This window comes from Cryptomeria japonica, chromosome 5 (assembly GCF_030272615.1).
Source record: "Cryptomeria japonica chromosome 5, Sugi_1.0, whole genome shotgun sequence".
NCBI classification, from domain to species: Eukaryota; Viridiplantae; Streptophyta; class Pinopsida; order Cupressales; family Cupressaceae; genus Cryptomeria; species Cryptomeria japonica.
Genome location: NC_081409.1, coordinates 217,615,430 through 217,637,987, shown reverse-complemented (window position 1 = coordinate 217,637,987; position 22,558 = coordinate 217,615,430). Strand labels below are relative to the sequence as shown.

Sequence of the window (22,558 nt, the reverse complement as noted above, 5' to 3'; positions counted from 1 at the left end):
TTCACATGATTCCAGCCATATCATCACAAATATTAGAACTTGATGTAGATCACCATCAAACCAAAAATAATTACCAGTTAAGAGAATTCTTTACTGGTCCTTAAACCTCTCTTAAAACCTAGCAAAAATACAACAAAAATCATAAACATGACTTTCGATAACCAAAACATGATGCGGTTCTAGTTAGATACATATTACAATGATACAAACTCATATTCCAAACCACAACACTTCAATCATCACCAATCTCCAGATCTAATCACAACATTTCCTCGTTTACTAGTTAAGGTCCTAATTCCCAGTTTCCTGTTTCTTTACCGGTAAGCTCTTTTTGGTAGACCAAAAAAGACTAAGATGACAAAATACAACATAGTAAACATCAGTTACCATCAATGACAATATAAATAATTGATCAAAGTCATCTAATCATACAATCTCAATCTCTTCATCACAATGTCATCACAAACAATCCTTTACCGATTCAGTCATCATTCTTCATCTGCATCAGTTATGCCAATCATGCCAACAACTTACCTTGTATTATCCAAGTTCTCCATCAATTGATCCATCACCACTTCACGTAGGTCAAATATTTCTTTGTAAACCATCGTTTAAAAGGTTGTATGTATCATATTAGTGGTTGCAGAACCCACCCGATTTTGAAAATAATTTTTATGCTATCCCTTTGGTTACATATTTCACTCTTGGATCCTTGATATCTTCAACGATCATTGCTCTTCCATCTAATATCTAACCAGTCAATTTTGTAAGTATCATTTTTCACCAATTTCTTTACCAGAATGGTGCCATTCAAACATAAACCAGTCAAAACACTAATATCCTTCTTCATGATTTGTAGGTTTGTCCAAGTACATCGTGTCTCCATCAATGCGGTATAGAATAGTTTTAATCCACTCAGTGTCATAAGAGAAATCAGTAAACACCCTTTAGATATTTAACCCTAACTGAGATATTCTTGTATTAGCTCTTAAGGGTAATCAAATCATCTTCTATCACATGCTTCTAGAGATCATTAAATTTTGTATGACTTACCTCTTCCATTTCAGCATGGATATATGTCCTAACATCTTTGATATACAGACAATAGATGAAAACTTTAAAAATGCATATTATTTATCTTTGGTAATTGTCACATATGGATATGGCTTGAAAATAGGTGGTGGCTTCATCTCAGGGTCAACGACAACATGAATCAACATCTTTATAGCAACTAGGGTTTGCTTCTAGCTAACGCTTCATTCACACTAACACACAAAAACTCTCTTCGAACATGAGCTCTCAAGATATCAATTCGCAAGTGAACAAATGAGTTCAAAAATCCTAATATATTCAAATCAACTAGGATCTGATATTCATTAATGCACTCTTGCCGACATGATTCAAAAAGCTTTAAAATATACTATTTTGTAAATTCCTTTCTCACTTAATTGTATTATGGACCAATTAGATTGTCCTGAATCCTCCAAAAATGACTTCTTTAACTTTGTCATGTTGAAAGCACTTCAACATTGAACTGACAAGGGTTATTAAGATCTTCTTTCAACTCTCCCTCTCAAACATAGTTGTCTTCATTAATTTCCACAAGAGGGCTCAACACCCATAGTAGGTGTGGATCCCTCTTCAATCTTCTCTTCAACCTTATCTTTTGATTTCTTTACCCAAGTCATCTTCATTTTCTCCTTCTCCTAATTGATATCAATTTTCTTTATCGGGTCATTAGACTTCTCAGTCCTACTTCTGCATTGTTTCACAATGTGGCCCATCTTGTTACAGTTGTAGCATACTGGACCTTGTTGAGGTTCACTACCATTCATTATGCCATTACTAGTTCTTCTAAATCTCTTATTTGTCCTACATTCAATAGCTTTGTGCCCATAAGGATTGCAAGCATAACATATTCCATTGAACAATTGAGCATAGTTCATATTTCTATATCCATTCCACATCATCCTACTTTTTCACTCAATAGCCTTATGCCCAACCTTATTGCAAGAGTAACATCTTATGGTAACAAATTGATTTCTTGCTGAGTTCTACGTTCACTAGCTCTATGTCCAAATTTATTACATGAAAATAATTGCCATTAAAATAGTACCTGGATGTAGTATAGAAGCCCTCGTGTCATTCGTCTTGTAGTTCTAGACCAGAATGAAATCATGTTAATTCTTATCAGTATCCTTGACTGTTTCCTTTCCTTTCTCTTTAGAACTTTCACCTTTCTCAAAACCAAGCCCATATTCATCCTTTTTTTTTTTAGCACTTAGCTTGTCATCAAGCACTTCACTTCCACCTTTTAGCTTTAGACCTTTGTCAATTTGTTCATTTGCATCTTTTAGTTGCTTCCTTTGTTTATGCACTTTCTTTTCAATTCTAATACATTCTTCATTTTTTCTATTCAACTTTGTGTCAAGATCATCCATACCTTTCCTTCATCCAGTGGATTTCTTAGATAGGTAACTTTCTCTTCAATCTTCTTCCACATGAATCTACTTTCATCCAAACCTGCTAGAGAAGATCTCAATTATCCTTTTGTATCAACAACATCTTCAACTTCCTAGTCATGTCATTCCATAGCATCAATATCCGTAGATTCAAACATAGTGAAAAAATATTGGATCTACCTTAGTGGTTAAACTATCTCTTCAGGAACCAAAGCTCCGATACCAATTCTTGAAAACTATTAGATACTAAGAAGGGGGGTGAATCAACATATTCTAAAACTTGATTAGATTAAAACACTTAAACCATAACAACCATTCATTATATGAGCATGAAAGTAAATAATTGAAACAACAAATGAATCCACACAAGAACAACAATATTTTTACATGGAAAACCCAAACTGGGAAAACCATGGTGAGAATCTGACTTGCAATATATGTATTAAGTTTTTACAATAATTTAGGTGATAGGCTAGGGAGCTTACTACTTCAGACTTGCAAGCTAAGGCACACAACCATAGAGAAAGATACAAAAGGGAGACTTGCTCAACTGAAGAACACATTTTTAGGGAAAGATAGAAATTACTTATTCAGATACAATGCAGTTTAAAGATTGAACTACAAAAGAAACACATCTATCAATATGTGGATAACAATTCACTGATTAATACTCATTTGACTCAATCTGCACTAAAACACATCCAAACCTCTATTTCGCTTCAAACTCATATCACATATGCACAATATATCCTACATTCTCATCTACATACCATACATACCTTAACCCAACTAATCTGCCTTATATATACCAACCAGATCATCAAAATTCTTCATGAAGTCGGACTGAAGAAGATGTAACGTGTATATTTACTATCAACCTAAAAAATATTATACGATTTATGCAGAGGGAAAAAGAGACTGTAGAGACTTATACCAAGTCAACACAACTTCCAACCATCTCCAAAAAGGATTCCATGTACACCACACACAACCGCTCACATAAAACATATTCTCAAGATAAAGCATTGTACACAAACTTTTAATTTGAACTAAAAAGAGATACACGAACCACCACAAAAGAAATAAGACATTCTAGGAACATGATTCAATAATCCATAATATCCTTAAAGTACCAACAAGATGAGGAATGCAACACATTCCTTTGTAGTATCCTAAAACTATATAAACTCTACACACATCCATTTGAACACAACTTTGACATGACTAGACCAAACAAAAATCATGTATACTCTAGAAACACATCATGCTAACACTATTTGTCATCCAGAACACCTTTAGATAGACTCCAATGATCCACACAAATTTTATTCATGCATACTTTGATTATGCTTGACCGGACTACTCTGTACACAACTAGACTACTTCTAGACTAGAGAGTTGACATCAATGACAAGCATATTTACAATAGTTTATGCCCATTCCATGAATCTTCCCAAAACTTATCTTTTCTCCATTATGAAGAAACCAATAGATATGGGGCAAGATAACTTCTCTATAGGAGGATAAAAAGTTACAAATTTTCAATCCTTTGGGTAGAGTCTCTAAAGTAAAGATCATTTCCCATCTCAAAAATGTCTAAATATTTAAGTCTCATTAACTTACACCATATATCATCTCAGTTCTAATATAGCCTTCAAACCATTTTATCTCCTAAAGTTATGCTTTGCATATCCAAGTTTCTAATTCCTAACCCACTCATTTCTTTTGGTAGACAAACTTTATCCCATGCTAGAAGAGGTATTTTATCATTCTTGTGTACATTTTCTGCCCAAAGGAACAATCTTAGAGTGTTTTGAAGTTATACTAAATTTCCTTTAGGAAGGTTAAGGTCAATCATAAGATAGGCTAGAATTGCATTAAGAACTAATTTTATCACAATCATTTTCCCAACAAGAGACAACCATTTATGTTTCCAAGATGTTAATGCATTAGAAGCTTCTGCAAGATAAGATTTTCCTAACTCGTTAATCTCCTCTATTCTATTTTGGTTTACTCATCTATGCTATTAGATTATCTGATTTATGCTTTCCAAACTGAATATGTTTATCAGACTGTAACTTTGATCTTGATTATGCTATTGATGTTGGATAAAGATGGATTAGGTCGACAACCTGCTTAACATAGTTAAGCGTCGATCTAAATGCTATCGGGCTAGTAACCCGATAGCATATTAATGTCGATTCATTTATGAATCGGCATTAATATACTATCGAGGTATTAACCTAATAGCATATAATGCTATTAGTTATTGTTATTGTTTATATCGATCCATTATAATCTGCTTTAACACCGATTCATTATCGGGTATGTTTATATCGATTCATTATAATCTGCTTTAACACTGATTCATTATCGGGTATGTCTATATCGATTTGTTAACATATAAAAATGGCACTGATTAGTTATATCGATAGACAATCATGACCAAGTGACATCTTGGTTGGACATGTCTAAAAGACATGTCCGATCAAGGTGCCACTTGATCGTGACTGCCTTGCTATATATACATCATTCAAAAGAAAAGGAATGACATTGAAATCGATACATGTTCATCCTTTAGACCTGCAGAAAAGAAAGATGATATTATTATTGTCATAGTAATAATACAAAAATCGAAAATACACTATCTAACATATAACTTGTTCATTAAATTGGAAATTGCAATAACATTTACATGGTATCAGAGCCAAGTTGATCGAACTTGAGGCTATTCAATTTTGTGAATAATTTAAGAACAAGGTTATATACTACATCACATTTCTCCAATGGCCAGTGCTATCAGATTTGAAGACAGACTTGGAGGTGGCGATGATTTTCCAGCCTGGAGGTTCAGAATCCAGATGATCTTAAAGGAGAACAAAGTGGATTCATTTGTTCAAACTAAAAATGATCAACCTGAAAATGAACCTGACAAAACCACATGGATTGAAGGAAATGAAAAAGCCATCAAAATAATAGTTGATGGGGTGAGAAACAACATAATGCCCATCATAAGAAAACATCAGACAACCTATAAAATGTTCAAAGCACTTGAAAGCACATTTGAGATATCGAATGCAAGTCAAAATCTGGCATTAAAATGAGAAATAAATCATATCACCATGAACAAGGGGGAGACAATCAACGCCTACTTTATGTGGATATCAACTCTAAGAGATGAACTAGCAACTCTGGATTACGAGATCCAAAGAAAAGAGTTAACACTCATTGCTCTAGATGGGTTGCCTAGTGGATGGAGTACATTCGTCCAAGGCATCAGTGCAAGGTCCAAACATCCTAAGTTTGAAAGATTAAGGGACGATTGTCTCCAAGAAGAATCAAGATTGAACAAGATGGGAATAAAACAAAAGAACATAGATGAAGACTTTCAAGTCCTAAATACTAACACAAATAAGACAACAAAAAAGAAGCAATTTAGGAAGAGGAAGGGTCATCAAGGCAAGAACACTTCAAAGAGAGACCTATCACATATTCAATGCTATAGGTGCGATAAGTTTGGGCACTTTGTTGCGAAATGTCCAGAGAGAGCCAAACAAGCCACATTTGCTAGAGCAAGAAAATCTAAAAGAGAAGATAACTCCTATAACTATGTCCTCTACTTAGCACTTACAAGCCATGCATCAAATAAGTCTAACTCCTGGGTGATCGACAACGGTTCATCTAGACACATTACAAGGTTTAGAGAAGTTTTAGACTCCATGACAGAGGATAATGAAGAGGAAGTAACCATCAAAGATGATTCCTCACATCCAGTTAGAGGAATTGGTTCCTGCACCATCAAACTGAAGACAGGCATATCATTGCAACTCGAAGGAGTACTGTATGTCCCCTGCATCAAGAGAAATCTAGTCTCCATATCAGCCCTAGAAGATAACGGATACAGAGTAACCTTCATGGAGAACAAGGTGTTGGCTTGGCCGAAAAATTCTTCCATCAAGAAAGCTAAAGTCATTGGTCAAAGACAAGGCTATTTGTATGAGCTGTGCACAGAGCCCAACCTAGCCCTGATTCACGAAATAAAAAATGCAAATGAGGTCTAGCATAGAAGACTAGGCCACCTAAATTATAGAGCTTTTTCATCTATGGGAAACCTTGTCACAGGTTTACCTAAGATGCAGCAATATCATTCAGAGGCATGCAAGGGAAGTGCCCTAGGTAAAAATATCAAGGGTGCCTTCCATAATAGTACTAGGAAAACAAGCAAAGTATTAGAGTTAGTTCATTCTAATGTATGTGGACCTATGTTCACTCCCTTTCTAGGAGGATGTTTGTATTATGTAATAGTTGTTGATGACTACTCTAAGAAAACTTGGATCTACTTTCTGAAGTGTAAAGAATCAGAAGAGATCTTTAGTAGGTTTAAAGAGTTTAAATCACTGACAAAGAATTACTCAGGTAATAAAATCAAAACCCTAAGGATTGATAATGGGGGGGAATACACATCAGAATTATTTAGAGATTTTTGTAAAAACTCAGGGATTAAGAGGGAGCTAACAATACCTTATAATCCTCAACAAAATGGGGTAGCTGAGAGGAAAAATAGGACAATTGTAGAAGCTATCAAAGCCATGATTCTTGATTAGAATCTAAATATCAACCTTTGGGCAGAAGCAACTAACACTACTGTGTATATCCAAAACAGATGTCCTCACTCACATCTTGAAGATAAAACTACTAAGGAAGTATTTACCAAACTAAAGCCAGATATCAGCCACCTTAGGATATTTGGGTGTCATGTCTATATACATGTACCTAAAGAGCAAAGACTAAAACTAGAACCTTCTGGAAAAAGGGGAATACTTGTAGGATATAGCAAAACATCCAAAGCCTATAGAATATATATACATGGTCAGAGAAATATTGAACTTAGTAGGGATGTAATCTTTGAAGAAGACTTAGCCTTCAAAAGAGCCCTAAGTAAAATAGAGCCTGAAATCTATATCCCCACTCCTAACATAGAAGAAGACCCCACTCCTGAGCTTCAGAGGGAGAATCTTGAGGAAACCATGGGTGAAACTTCAAACACACCTAGAGAAAACCTCAAGAAAAGACCTCTATGGGCCACCAAGACTATAGTAGAAGCTCAGAAGTTTGTTGCTCCTTTAGGAACCTTCAGGGAAAGCAAAAGACCTAATAAATTCACTAGCTATGTTGCTCTTATGAATGATCTCTCTAAAACTGAACTAAACAATGTATCGGATGCACTTAAACATCAAGTATGGAAGGATGCCATGTCTGAAGAGTATCAATCTATTATGAAAAATGATGTTTGGGAGATTGTTCCTAGGCCAACCAAGAAATTTGTGGTTTCATCTAAATGGTTATTCAAAATTAAACATGCTGCAGACGGCAGTATTGAGAAACACAAGGCCAGATTTGTAGCCAGAGGATTCTCACAAAGGGAGGGAATAGACTATGAAGAAACCTTTGCACCCGTTGCTAGGTATACATCAGTGAGAGCTGTATTAGCCATTGCAGCAGCAAAAGGATGGAAGGTACACCAAATGGATGTTAAGACAACATTTCTAAATGGTGAGATCTCAGAAGAAGTCTACCTAGAGCAACCTGAAGGGTTTGAAATTTATGATGTAGAGTCTCATGTGTGTAGACTCAAGAAAGCTCTCTATGGGCTTAAACAGGCCCCCAGGGCCTGGTATGAAAGAAATGACGCCTATCTCTCAGGACTAGGCTTCTATAAAAATGATGCAGATCCTAATCTCTACTACAAAAGAAATAAAGATGATATGCTAATGTTGATTTTATATGTTGATGACTTATTAATCACAGGAAATGATCATCTTATAGATTAATGCAAGAATGATCTATCCAAAGAATTTGATATGAAGGACTTAGGACTCCTTCATTACTTCCTAGGATTGGAAGTATGGCAGAATTCTGACAAGATTATACTAAACCAAGGAATGTATACCTTGGACATTTTGAAGAGATTCGGAATGCATAATGACAGACCTATGACGTCTCCCATGGAAACAAATTTACATAAACTTAGGGAAGTAGCAACAGAGTCACAATCCACTGGTCCTACACTCTACAGACAGATGATTGGGTCCCTGATGTATCTGATGAATACAAGGCCATATATTTGTTATGTTGTCAATGCCTTAAGTCAGTTTATGTGTGAGCCTAAGGAAATTCACTTGATTGTAGTGAAACACATTATGAGATACTTACAAGGTACTCTAAACCTTGGTCTCAAATATGAGAAAGTCAATCTAGACCTACACGGATTTACAGACTCAAATTGGGCTAGAAGTGTGACTGATAGGAAAAGCACTTCAGGGTGTTGCTTTAGTTTAGGATCAGCCATGATATCTTGGATTAGCATAAAGTAGTCTTCTGTAGCTCAGAATTCCACCGAGGCCGAGTACATTGCAGCTTCCATGTCTGCTCGAGAAGTAGTATGGCTTAGGAAGTTGCTTGTGAGACTATTTGGTGAACCTATGAAACCCACTGCCATCCATTGTGACAACCCAAGCTGCATAAAGATTTCTATAAATCCAGTATTTCATGACAGATCCAAGCATATTGAGATTCCATACCATTATGTGCGAGACATGATAGACAAAAATGTGATCAAATTGGAATATGTTAGCACAAGAGATCAGACTGCAAATATTCTAACCAAACCACTTTCCAGAGTGAAGGTTGATCACTTCAGAAAAGGTTTAGGTATGATAGAAAGGTAATCTGCTTTGTAAATAAGATGTTTAATGTGTAAACTTCTTTTGTCATGTTGGGACATTCTGGGTTTCACCCCCTATGTTCATATCTAAGAGGTGACGATCTCTCAGATTATGAACACTTGTATGTAGACATCATAAGGTGACGATCTTATGATTCTCTAAACCAGTTATCATGTTGGATCTCTGGTATGTCATGGATGTGCCACGATGATGTTGTGATAAAATATTTGTAAGAAATGTTTGTGCACATATCACAACCTGGATAAGATGAGAATCTAACCATCCTCATATGTTTATCCTTAGTATTGCGTGTTTAGGCAATACTGATATCACGTGTTTAGGTGATATCTTGTCATAATGAAATGATGAATCTTTAATATCACATGGTTAGGTGATACTCTATGTCACATGCTTAGAGTGATACTTTATATTTGTATATTATGTCCTAATGATACTTCATATCATATGTATAGATGATATATATTCTTGGAGACTGACATTATGGCAAAAGAAATGTGATGCAGGTTACTTTATCTATGTTCCAAAGCTAAGAGGGAGTGTTAATGCATTAGTAGCTTCTGCAAGATAAGATTTTCCTAACTCATTAATCTCCTCTATTCTGTTTTGGTTTACTCATCTATGCTATTAGATTATCTGATTTATGCTTTCCAAACTGAATATGTTTATCAGACTGTAACTTTGATCTTAATTATGCTATTGATATTGGATAAAGATGGATTAGGTCGATGACCTGCTTAACCTAGTTAAACGTCGATCTAAATGCTATCGGGCTAGTAACCCGATAGCATATTAATGTCGATTCATTTATGAATCAGCATTAATATACTATCGGGGTATTAACCCGATAGCATATAATGCTATTAGTTATTGTTATTGTTTATATCGATCCATTATAATCTGCTTTAACACCGATTCATTATCGGGTATGTTTATATCGATTCATTATAATCTGCTTTAACATCGATTCATTATCGGGTATGTCTACATCGATTTGTTAACATATAAAAATGGCACCGATTAGTTATATCGATAGACAGTCACGACCAAGTGACATCTTGGTCGGACATGTCTAAAAGACATTTCCGATCAAGGTGCCACTTGATCGTGACTGCCTTGCTATATATACATCATTCAAAAGAAAAGGAATGACATTGAAATCGATACATGTTCATCCTTCAGACCTGCAGAAAAGAAAGACAATATTATTATTGTCATAGTAATAATACAAAAATCGAAAATACACTATCTAACATATAACGTGTTCATTAAATTGGAAATTGCAATAACATTTACACAAGAAAGAATCCTGTTGTAAATTGAAGAAAGTATTTTGTCCAAAAATTATGTTTTTCTTTACCTAAAAAGAAAGGGATGCCTAAATACTTACAAGGAAGAGTGCTACCAGAAATCTCCCAAAATTTTGTGATGTGCTAATAAACTAGCCTTAGAACATTCATGAGAAATATTTTTTATTTATCTTTGTTAATAATCTTCCCATATAAAAAGAGAATTTTGAAATTACCTTCTATATATATTTTGACTCTTTAATAGTAGCTTGACCAAGAGTAAAGTATTATCAACAAAAAAGAAATGTGTGAAGAAGTCTAAAATGGAAGAAATTTTTATCCCTTTCCACATCTTGTAGTTGTTTGCAAATATAATAGCTCTTCTTAAACCCTCAACCATGAGAATAAAAATAAATGAGGAGAGAAGGTCTCCTTGTCTAAATCCCTTTAAAGAAGAAAAAGAGCCACATGGAGAACTATCTACCAACAATGAAAATCTAGCACTTGAAATACATGAATAAATCCACTTCCACCATTTCTCACTAAATCCAATTTTTCTAAGAAATCCAATAAAAAACCCCACTTCACTCTATCCTATGCTTTCATCATATCCAATTTTATAATCATTGAAGAAATTTTCTCAATAAAGATTGAATTCAAAACCTCATGTGCTACAATGGTACCATCTGGGATCTCCATACCTAGAAAAAAATCTCCTTGTTAATCTAAAATGCTTTAAATGGAATGATTTTTGCCAAATTCATAGTGATAGCTTTTGTGAAGATTTTGTAAATTGTATTACAAAGAGCTATTGGTCTAAAATTTGTTAAAGAATTTGGGACAAAAATCTTAGAAATGATTCCAACAAAAGGTATTATTTACTTCCCTTAAAATATATATGTTCCTACGAGATTCTTCTAGAGCTAAGAGAACATCCTACCCCACAATGTCCTAACATTTATGGAAGAATAACATTGTATAACCATCCAAATCAAGTGCTTTTTATACCAACATTGAGAAAACTACCTCTTTTATTTCTTGTAGAAAACTTTTTCCCATCAACATTTTATTGTCAACTTCACTCACCAATTAGGAATATTATCAACCTGTTATTGCAAAAGCCTACACCCTTTATTAAGCTATTAACTCGACAACATTGTGACACATTGCATCATCTTTAAGTTGTGGGTGACCTATAGTGGAGATGAACTTCCAAAGAAGCCTAGTTCCTTTCAATATTTCACCTAATCTATTGCTTGCAAGGTAAAGGGAAAGAAAAACACTTTGAAAAGGACCTAGAACTACTATGATGATGTACCAAATTGGTTTTCAAAACTATATTGTTGCTTAATACACACAATTTCTTAATGCACAAGCCCCACATCTAATATTGGGTACTTTATGAAATTACATTCCCCAATATTCAATAAATACAATATAATATTTTTCAATGTTACAATACAACTCATCCAATGGTCCCAAAAATATTCCCAAGGAATCTCTACATGTTACACCTTCACGTGCAACATCAAATAAATAGATATTGCGTTGCATGTCCATTGGAAACTTGCATAATAAATAAATATTACAATTACAAACATTATTATGCAAGGTTTACAACAACTATTTTCCCAACATTCTCCCACTTGTTGTATACATTGCATAAGAGCCAATAAGTAACCACAACATGAACAAGGGAACATATACCATCATGGAATCAAATTACTCCATGTGCTCCATCGACTAGATACTTACAAAAAGAAACAAAGTGACCATGATCTCATACATGAATGCTCCCACACTTCACCATACCACTGTCACTAGACATGAAAAGGCCATCCATAGAGAAAGCCACACAACTTGTCACAATGTATGATAAGTCCCAACTCAACTAATATCCAAACACAAACACTCAATCCAAAGGTAACCAATGTAGAGGTAGCTATCAAGAACCAATAACAATAGCTGAAATAGCACCCACAGCTAGTGCTAACACATACAACTATCCATACCTCCAAGGTATACATATCAAGTGAATATCATATCATCAACATATGCAACATGTAACATGCAATCATAAGCTCCAAGTGCAATACATGTCACATATGTACACCTAGAAAGTCCTACTACATAGGTAGTGTCAAATCTGAAATGAATCCACTAATAGCATCACATAGAAAGTGTAACCATAACCATGTATTATCAAGGAACGTCCACAATAATATGAATAACCTGCAAGTACAAATATCACCACAAGTCTCCATAACTCTCCCATGTTTTTCACAACCAACAAAAGAAAGAGATAAAAGAACCTCCATGTCATCTCCTAGATGACAACACATGAACACAAACTAGTGAACTCATAGCTCCAAACAACCTCAAATCCAATGTAATGTGAAACTGAACATCTAGGAAGATTACCAAGACCAAAGAGAAAAACATTGCAAATCAAAACCTATAGCATGTCCTTCTACATACACCTTTGAATGTCAATTGTGTCAAGTATGATTTCCTCCATACAACCCCAAATGAAAAGCCATAACGACACCCAAAATCGTCCAATCTCTTGGACCAAACAAACATATATAACATGTAATCAACATGGATGTAAGTCTCTCATAACCAAGAATATCAAACCAATATCCAATCCTAAACCCAAGGGAATATACCCAATAAACCATCTCCCAAACTCAATATCAATGAATGTCATCATAATACTAACTCAAATGCACAAGAAGATAACCAATGTCATACATCTCTCAAGTTGAATCCTCCCGAACTAACCATCTATCCATAGCTCAAGAGATCAATATCTATGAAAGATAAGCATAAACATAATGCCCCTGAAAGGAACAATGGGAAATACCTCTCAAGTAGTAAACCACCAAGTAGACCAAGAGTGGGGAATGAGAATTCTCATCCAAGACATCCAAGTCATCATGACTCATTTAAGAACAATCTCCTTTGAAGTCTATACCAGGTGAATGCTCCTCAGTCTTCATGTTGAAACCATAACCATCTCAACACATGTCTCTAATCACAAGATAATATCAGCATCACCTATGTCTCCATGTATCCATGAGTACCTATAAACAATCAATCCATGCCAAACTCCAAATGCAACATAGCATCATCATGAAGTAATCAAGCAAATGATCATGTTCCCAATACAAAGAGAACTACCAAGATCAATGTCAAAGCTCCAACTACAAAATCAGGAACATAAACATGACATCATGATCTAACCACCTCCTCCAAAGAGATAACATGCTCCATATGAACATGTCAAATAACCTTATCAAACCAAAACTCTAAACTAGTATCAAGAGTGCACCATGACATAATATCAACCATCATATCAAGCAGGGATAACATATCAAAAAAAAGCATAAATCACACCTCAACCAAGGACTCCTTGAGCCCTCAAGATGTCAACATCCTCAAATATGATGAAGATCACCATCTCCTACAAGTGTACCCGCAAATGTGAAAGACCCTTCTACAACATCAAAATCTAAGGCATCCTCCAAACATCTGCACACTAAGAAGATCATCCACCATCCAATGGTAAATACACATCACTGTTGCAAGCTCTCACCGAACCGTGATACGAATCTCTCCATAGCATCACAATAACCATCTCCTAAATGAAGATCATCCACATCTACACACATACAACTGAAATGTCAATAGCATCAAGTAAACCATGAACTCCAATCCAAAACGATACAAAACCACCAACAAACAATCAAGAACCAATCCTACACTACCACATTATCACTATCAAAAGCTCTCACAGAAAAGTGTAACCAAGTTATCCATGACATCATTAAAAAACCATCCTCTAATCATCAAAATCAACGAAAACCATCTAGCAATCAAATAACTCAAAGTGCACATCGTGAGCTCTCCAAAAGCCAAAGTAAACATGATCCTCAACCAAGAAGTTACACTGTCATAATCAATCAGGAATCCAAATCAAATCATCACCAATCAATGAACTTGGAAATCCAATCATGTCATGCCAAAGTCCCTAAACACAAGGAAAAACCATGGCATCATGATCACATCCACAAAACAAGCATCTAACTCTCAATGTGTCCAACCTGTCAGCATCACATATTCAACACCATAGGTCCTCCACCATGACTGTACCTAGTAACAACATCTCTCCTCCTCAACATGACAACAAAATCAACAAACCATGTGACTAAACCAAGCCACCAATCTGAATATACATCAACAATGAAAGGTCTATGAACATAGACAACCCATATCCAAGCCATAAATGCAATCCTGCAAGTATAGACTGCCTATGACACTGCACAACTTGTAGACCCAACAATGCAACATACATACTCAAACCAAAACTGATAACCATATCAACATAATGGCAATCAAGATACAATACCGAGTGTAGAATGACATCAAATCCAAATCTTCAATATGTAACATGTCATAAACTCATACTATCAACATAGTCAAAAGAACCCATAAATAGTTCAAATCAATATAGCAACAAATAAATCAAAGCAAACCTGATCCAAATATGAACCAAAGAATATTTCTCTCCAAGAGCTTTCCATCGACTATTTGAGGTCCAAAATCCGACTCCATATGCTCAAGTTATGACCTTTGAGAGCCATAAAGGTAATCTGACTTCCAACTCACATTTCACTACCCAAATAGCAAAATATGGAAAAACTAATCATATCATAGCATAGTAAATTGAGCCACCTTTCCAATGACTATAAGAAGTCAAAAAACTGACACCATATGACCAAGATATGCTTCGTGGAAGAAAACAACCAATTAGGCTATATGCATGTCAACTGGATTCCAAAAATTTGCCAATATGCCATAAAATAAAATTTTCAATTTTTCTCCAATATGCCATCATAAATATTTTCTGAAAAATATAAAATGGTCGACCCAAAAGCCTTGACACCATCGATATACAAAACATGGCATATAAAAAATTTTGCAGGCAATTTAAATATTACAAAGTTATATTTTTATTTTTTATTTTTTAAAATGGGCAGATTTTTTTTGTTTTTTTTTAAAGTATTAGGGGGTTAACCCCCCCGTCCAGGGTTTCCCCATGAGACAAGGGGGCCCCACCACCGATATAGTGGCGGTGTCACTATCGACACCCACTGCCAACAGTGTCAACAATGGTACCACCCACTGTGGGTACTGATAGGCATAGAGGCTATGGGCATGGGGATTAAGTCAAAAAGCTTCCAAAGTTCCCTCAACCACTTGAAAAAGTCTTCAAACTATCTTACATGATATCCTTGACTTTTGTAACTCCTTCCATGACCATAGGACATGTGTTTTCCAAAGGTTTTGGAATTGTAAAGTGTTGGGGTCAGGTGAAAATGAAATAGGCCATTAAAAGCTTTCAAATTGTGACTTTATTGTTTGAAACTGCCCTTTGATGCATTCATTACCTCTGAGGAACTTTTGCGCATGTTAAAATGCCACCAGGAATTATAAAACTACGCCTATTTTTAAGTTTATTTTCCTCTTGAAGGCACATTCTTCCTCCATTTTCTTAATTACTCTTACTCCTATTAGTTGGCTTGGGACTATCATGCTATAATATGCAAGGGATTGCCATTACATTACTTGTTCCCATGCATGAAACTGTCCTTTTAGCAAATCGTTAAGTGTCATCTATGGCCTCACGGGTAACATATGCAACGACTATATCCATTTCTCTATGTTGTTCATTGTAGAATGAATAAGATCTCTACCTTAAGCTATCTTTAAAACTCTCTATAGGACCATTAGCTTAATAGACTATCATACCTGACTACTTGTCACTTAGGATTGTCATAATGTCTTTAAAGCATCTTTGCCTTATCCTTATCAAAAACATCTCTCAAATTAAAATAATATCACTATCATACCATGACACACCAGCCATGCCATTGTTCTAATGCTTGATATATCCATTAAATGACTAACTCTCAATTTTATGAGGTTTTTAATTCATAGACAAGACACCATCATTTAACAATTTACCCTCTAGTTTTATGAGACAGCAATCACAAATACTTTCCATTCTTAGTACACCTTCTAGGTCTACTATTCTTTTACCTTCATCATGATTGTGCACTTTGTCATTCCATGTCATCCATGGACAAAAACTCGAAATGAAGAAGGACAACACTAATTCCTTTGAATGGAAGAGATACTACTAGAGATTACTTCATACTCATTGTCAACAAAAGGGTTGAATGCCCTTCACTCAAGGAAAATCACTCTTCTTGATAGCTAGCTACTTAGTTGTAGATATGATTGTCTTTCAACATGACTATCATGTCATTGGTATGTGGGATCTTCACTATCAAAGTATTGGGGTCGTCACCAAAGTCTTTCAAACCATGCATGTCAATGGCTATTGACTTCTTCTATTTCTATGCCACTCTCAAATATGTCCCTAACACTTAAGTGTTTTATCTCATGACTATAGCGTAATGGTTTTCTTACTACTCTTGGATGTTAAGGAGTGTCATCCTTATGGTTTTCATTTTGTTTCCAATATCTACTATATTGAATATCATACAATGTAGTTGTTGACTATAGAAAGAACTATCTTCTAAACCTATGTTCATGCCACTTCTTAGACTCTTCTTTCTTGTCACCATGTCTTGCATTGATATCATGCTCATAGCATGACTATCCTTGCTTGAAAGCAAATTGTCTTTGTCATGAAAAGGCAAATGATGATTGTCCCTAACCTCTTCATGTCATTGTATTTGTCCACTTGGATCTTACTACCACTATCTTCATGTCATAGGACTATCATATTTGATTGATAACATAGTTTGTTAGCTTCATACCATGTTCATCTCTTTTGGGAGATGCCAAATGCTAGATCACTATCCTCTTTTAACTAGTGGATCTTCTTGTCGTACAATTACCACTTGGTCTTTGTCCATTTTAAGGGCAATCATCTTCAAATATAAGAGAATTTCACAATGCCAAACTAGTGTATTCTTAAGACCAAACCCTATACACTACCAGTAGGGACTACCATTCCTCTTTACACAACCATTGTGATTCTTTATCATGAATGCTTTCTTAAAAGAATATACTTTCTAAACAATCTTATGATTTGTAGTTTTATGTTTATTTCTTTAGCCCTCATAGGTTTCAAACTTATACATGAAGAGATAAACGAACAAATGGAACAAAAAAGACCTTGTGCTATGCATGTCACTTAACTCCTGCATAGTGCACTTTTTGCAAGCATTGTCATTGATTTGTCTTGTTTATGACAATCCCTTTAATATAATCCATCAATAAGACTACTCCATCTTATTTTAGTCTATTTGTGGCAATCACATGTTCATTGCCACTATCACTTTCTAATATCTAATGTTCTTGGCTTTGCTATGACCTTTCTCTCTAGGTATCTTACATGGGTCTCCCTTGAATCTATCACTTATCTTGATCATTGTTCACTTGCATTGGTGTCATTGAGATGTGTTTTCCCTTTCTCTAACAATTATACTTGGCAATGATCTAAATTTTATCTCTTTGAATAGATGACATGGTCTCATACAATATTTAATCGTTTCTATTCTTGGTGTTCATTAGTTGTCACCTTTGCCTAACTATAAGCAAATCTAAACTTACTCTACTCTTTTGTATGTGAAGTGGTTGTCATATATTTCTGATCTTGCAACAATTTCTCCAACTTTACCTATGTCCCAAAGATTGAAGGTGAATTTGAAGATTTAATTACTAAGCCTACAATTGACCTTTTCTTAGTTTTCATTGCTTGATGGTTTCCAAAGTATTTTGTACAACTTTAAGTCTTTCTATCTCTTGATTTTATGTTGTCATCAAAGTTGGGATCATAATTTGATCTCAAAATATGTCAACCCTAGCCATCAAAGTTGGGATCATAGTTTGATCTTGGTAAGAACTCATGTTTTGTGTGACAAATAATTTACAAAAAACTTGTGCACCAAGTCCTATAAGGGAACTCTCAAGTTTCCCGATGACACTTGCCTCAACCATGTGAGCTTTTCACAAGTTTTGTTTACAATCTCTATCATCCAAACAAATTTACAAACCTGTGAAAAAACCTTGACTTTTTATGTTTTTCTTATAGTCAACTTCAATAATAGGTTCTTAGCAACATGAATACATTGTCAGGTAATTGAAATGATTTATTGGCATTTATTGAAAACAATAAAATTATGAGACAAAGACTTAGGATCTCTAGATTCACTTCTTATGTCCCATGAATAATTTAAATTTATTTTGTATATTTATATAATTTTCTTATTTGTTGAGTTATTACCAAGCAAGTTCTAAGTCCAAAATTTTCACTTAAGATTGGGATAATCACATGCTCTACCAAATAAAGATCCACTCTATAGAAAACAAAGGTGTGCAAATTTATAACTAAACATATCGATCCATACCATCCAAAATATTCCAATTGAGATTTTGAATTTTTTTGTTGAATAATGAAATTTTGAGAGAGTCGGATGCATTTGCAATCACAAACCTTAATTTCATGGTCTTTGTTATTTGAATTATTGTTGAACAATTGTCAACAAGTAATTATCATCGCCCGTATCGTTAAAATCCCATACTTTAGACACTTCATTGTCTTATTACGTTTTTGTTCTTTGTATTTTCCCATTTATATTCTCAATTAAAAGCACTTTTAACAATGGGGTTTTCATAAACAAATGGGCTATGATTGAAGGCGTTATGTTTGATCTTGTTTTTTTTGTGATAATCAAGAGGGATTGGTAGAGGCAACCCAATAACCTAGAGCATAGCTCAAGACAAAGCAAGCCCCCCCCATAAACTCCCAAGGTGACGAACCATGCTCGAACAAGACTTTTACCAAGATAACCAAATCGACAAGATTTGAACCTTGGACGTATATGGGAAGACCCCGAAGCCTTGACGCAACCTTACTAACCATTTGAGCTAGGGGCAAACTCCTCTAAGAATTGAGAAGAGGAAAGATGCATACTAGCTATGATGAAAAGAACCTCTAATTGATTGATGATCAAATCATTCAGCTTGCAAAAGTCTATTCATGTTGTAGAAGTCTAGATGGCAATGACATGCAAAGCACAAGCTAAGAGTTGTTCGATGTCAAACAACAAAACATGATTTCTTATAGCAAAATAGCTTAATACCAAATTTTATATCCAAATATTATATGTAAACTACATTTTATGACATATTTTTGATGAATAGGCATTCCATTAAATAAGTAATAAGTTTACACTATTCACAAAAAAAAAGGGTGGGAAGAAAAGATCACTACGAGCCCAGCTTGAAACAGTAAAACAATTTACAATGCCATAAACATGAAAAAAAGGCCTTAACAGCTAAAACAGTAGCAAAGGAAGGAGGCAGAAGATCCAAATCATCATTTTTATGACATGTTTGAAAGATATGTTATAAAATTATTACCCATACTCAATCTTTCTTAATATAACTAACACCTAGATTACTAAAAAATACAATAAGTTTAATAAAAAATATAAAATGTCCTAATAATAAATATTTTATATAAAAAAAATCCAAAAACATTTTTCAAGCTTGGAAATCACCAATAGAATTTGTAAATTCTAGTAAATCATTCAAATTTTCTTTAGTTGACCATCTTTAAAATGAATCAACGGCTTATATGGTCATCTTCCATGAGAAAGTTCCTCTTTCCAAACTTGCCTGTGAGCTTCAATAATTACAATGTGTCAGTTCACTATCATCTGTGCCATCAAACAACATAATTTGACTATAACCAAAATCTGATCCAGTATTCATGAGCGACAATATAAAGGATTCAATCTCCATAACTTTTCAAAAGAAACAGAGTGTGCTATTTCTGTCTATAAGTTTTCTTGTGTTCGCCATCACCACTATGGGAATCAAGGCTTTGGACTTTATCAGAAACACCATTAAAGTCCTCTCACTCAATTAGTTATTGACAAAGCAATATCATTTGAAACCAAACCTTTTGCTTTCATTTCATCTAACATTGACAAAGCAATATCAAGTTTGTCTTCTTTGCATAATGTGTCAATTAGCGTGGTATAGGTTACAACATTTGGAGTAACACCAACCATTTCCATGCTTTTAAAAAGCTTTAAAGCCTCGTCTATTTCACCAATTTTACAATGACCATTAATCAAACAGTTATAAGCCTCTACATCAGGAACCGTGCCTTCATCAAGTATCTTATTCAACAGTAGACGTGCATTAGCAAGATCACCTGTTTTACACAGCCCGCTAATGATTGTGTTGCATGTCACTGCATCAGATTTTAAACCCTTTATTCTCATTATTTCTAACATTTGAAATGCCTTGCTTATGTGTCCTGTCCTACACAATGCACATATCAGAATATTATAGGTTACTACATTAGGAAGACATCCCCTCTCTTCCATTTGAGAAAAAAGTGTAAATGCCTTCCTTGCCCTGTTACTCTGACATAATCCAGCAATCAGAAAGTTGTACGTAACAACGTTTAGTTGTAAACCTTTTCTCGACATATTATGAAAACATTCCCAAGCCTTGTCCATCTGGCCATATTTGCATAGTCCATTAATAACTACATTAAACGTCACCTGATCGGGGAAAGGACCAAACTCCGTCATTTGTACAAACACATTGTAGGCTTCCTCTGTTTTACCAGCCTTGAATAAGCCATCTATCAAGATAGTATAAGTGTAGGTGTTGGGAAAATAGCCATCTTGTATCATTTTGCATACTAAAACCAGAGCTTCATTTACTCTTTTTACTTTAATGAAACCATGAATCAAAGTGCTATATGTAATAGAATTTGGAGAACAATGAGAATTTCTCATTCCAACAAACAAACCGAGAGCTTCATCTTCTCTATCCACCTTACAAAGACCATTAATTAGGGCACTGTATGAAATAGTATTTGGTAAAATGCCATCTTGTATCATTTGAGCTAACAATACTAAAGCTTCATCTACCCTACCTTTCTTGCAGAGAGCATCAATTAGGATTGTGTACGTGACAATGTTAGGAATACAATGGCTCTTCCTCATTTTATGCAAGAGCTCGTGTGCTTCCTCAATTTTGCATTTGGATGACACAGTCTTTATGAGGGTGTTGTAAGTGAAGACATTTGGATGGATGCCCATCTCTTCCATTTCAGCGAGGAGAGAGTAAATTCTACAGAGGTCGCGTTCATTCCCAAGACCGTCTAAAAGCACATTGAAGATTACAACAGGGAGAGAAAGGCGTTTAGTAATGGCTGAATGGACGAGGTCCCACGCCTTATTTATGTTGCCCGATTTACAGAGGGCCTTAATGTAGGCAGGGGATATGTTCTCTAAAAACTTGTCAGTGTGTGAGGGTTTGTGGTTGTTCGCAGAGAAAGATAGAGGGCGTAGAGAGAATGAAAACAAATAAAATAAGTGGGTAGTAGTGGTTACCTGTTTTAAGATTGGGAGTCGCCATTTCATGTTGATGTTGGTAGCAGAGAAGGTGATCTACGCCCTCAAATTTCTTCTCAACTGAACTCAACCCTAGTTTCTCTTTCCTAAACTTCGTACTTCTCCTGAATGCCCACGACGGTTGCTGTTTTCTTGGCTATTGTACTTTTTTAATGTCCTTAGGCAGTCTGAAATGTAAGATAACCCATCGCTTTATGTGATAAATAATTTTAGATAGATAAATAAAGTTGAGTATGTAAATGAAAAGAGGTCAAGATGTACAATTAATTTTGCTTGTATACCTAATGTATTTACGATTAGATTTTATATTTTAAAATTGGATTTCTATTATAAATTGTGATCTTTTTTACATCTTTATTCAATATTTGCATGTGAATATGAATAATTTAGTTTCATGTGACAATTATATTTGTGATCATTATTTCATTATGATGATGGATCACAGACAGGTTGATGCAAAAAATTATACATAATCAAAACAAAAAGCATTAACTAACAATTATATTTGTCCTATAATTTTTCAAAGAAGATAAAAGTCTTCACACATACAAATGATATATATTTTGAGACCAATGTGACTCTTC

General features: G+C 34.8%; 1 protein-coding gene across 2 annotated transcripts; it reads right to left on the bottom strand.

Annotated features, from left to right (window-relative positions):
• Window positions 1–11,888: 11,888 nt before the first annotated feature.
• Window positions 11,889–22,155, bottom strand: LOC131064399 (pentatricopeptide repeat-containing protein At5g64320, mitochondrial). Of its 2 annotated transcripts, none has more exons than XR_009111266.2 (2): window positions 21,954–22,155; window positions 11,889–14,158 (listed from the first exon to the last, which is right to left on the bottom strand). XR_009111266.2 is itself a non-coding variant. In XM_057998533.1 (2 exons), exons 1-2 carry the CDS (start codon window positions 21,976–21,978, stop codon window positions 20,460–20,462), a joined length of 1,287 nt encoding a protein of 428 aa, XP_057854516.1. In that variant the 5' UTR covers window positions 21,979–22,155; the 3' UTR covers window positions 20,315–20,459. The 2 variants fall into 2 exon arrangements, 1 of the variants encoding a protein (XP_057854516.1); XM_057998533.1 differs by lacking the exon at window positions 11,889–14,158 and adding an exon at window positions 20,315–21,721.
• Between the last annotated feature and the right edge of the window lie 403 nt (window positions 22,156–22,558).

Excerpts from the sequence above, each read along its gene's own strand:
- LOC131064399 (XM_057998533.1), bottom strand. The coding sequence starts at position 21,978 with ATGGCGACTCCCAATCTTAAAACAG. Across the intron at positions 21,722-21,953 it reads GACTCCCAATCTTAAAACAG|ACGGTCTTGGGAATGAACGC; the intron begins GTAACCACTACT and ends ATGTGCTTTTAG.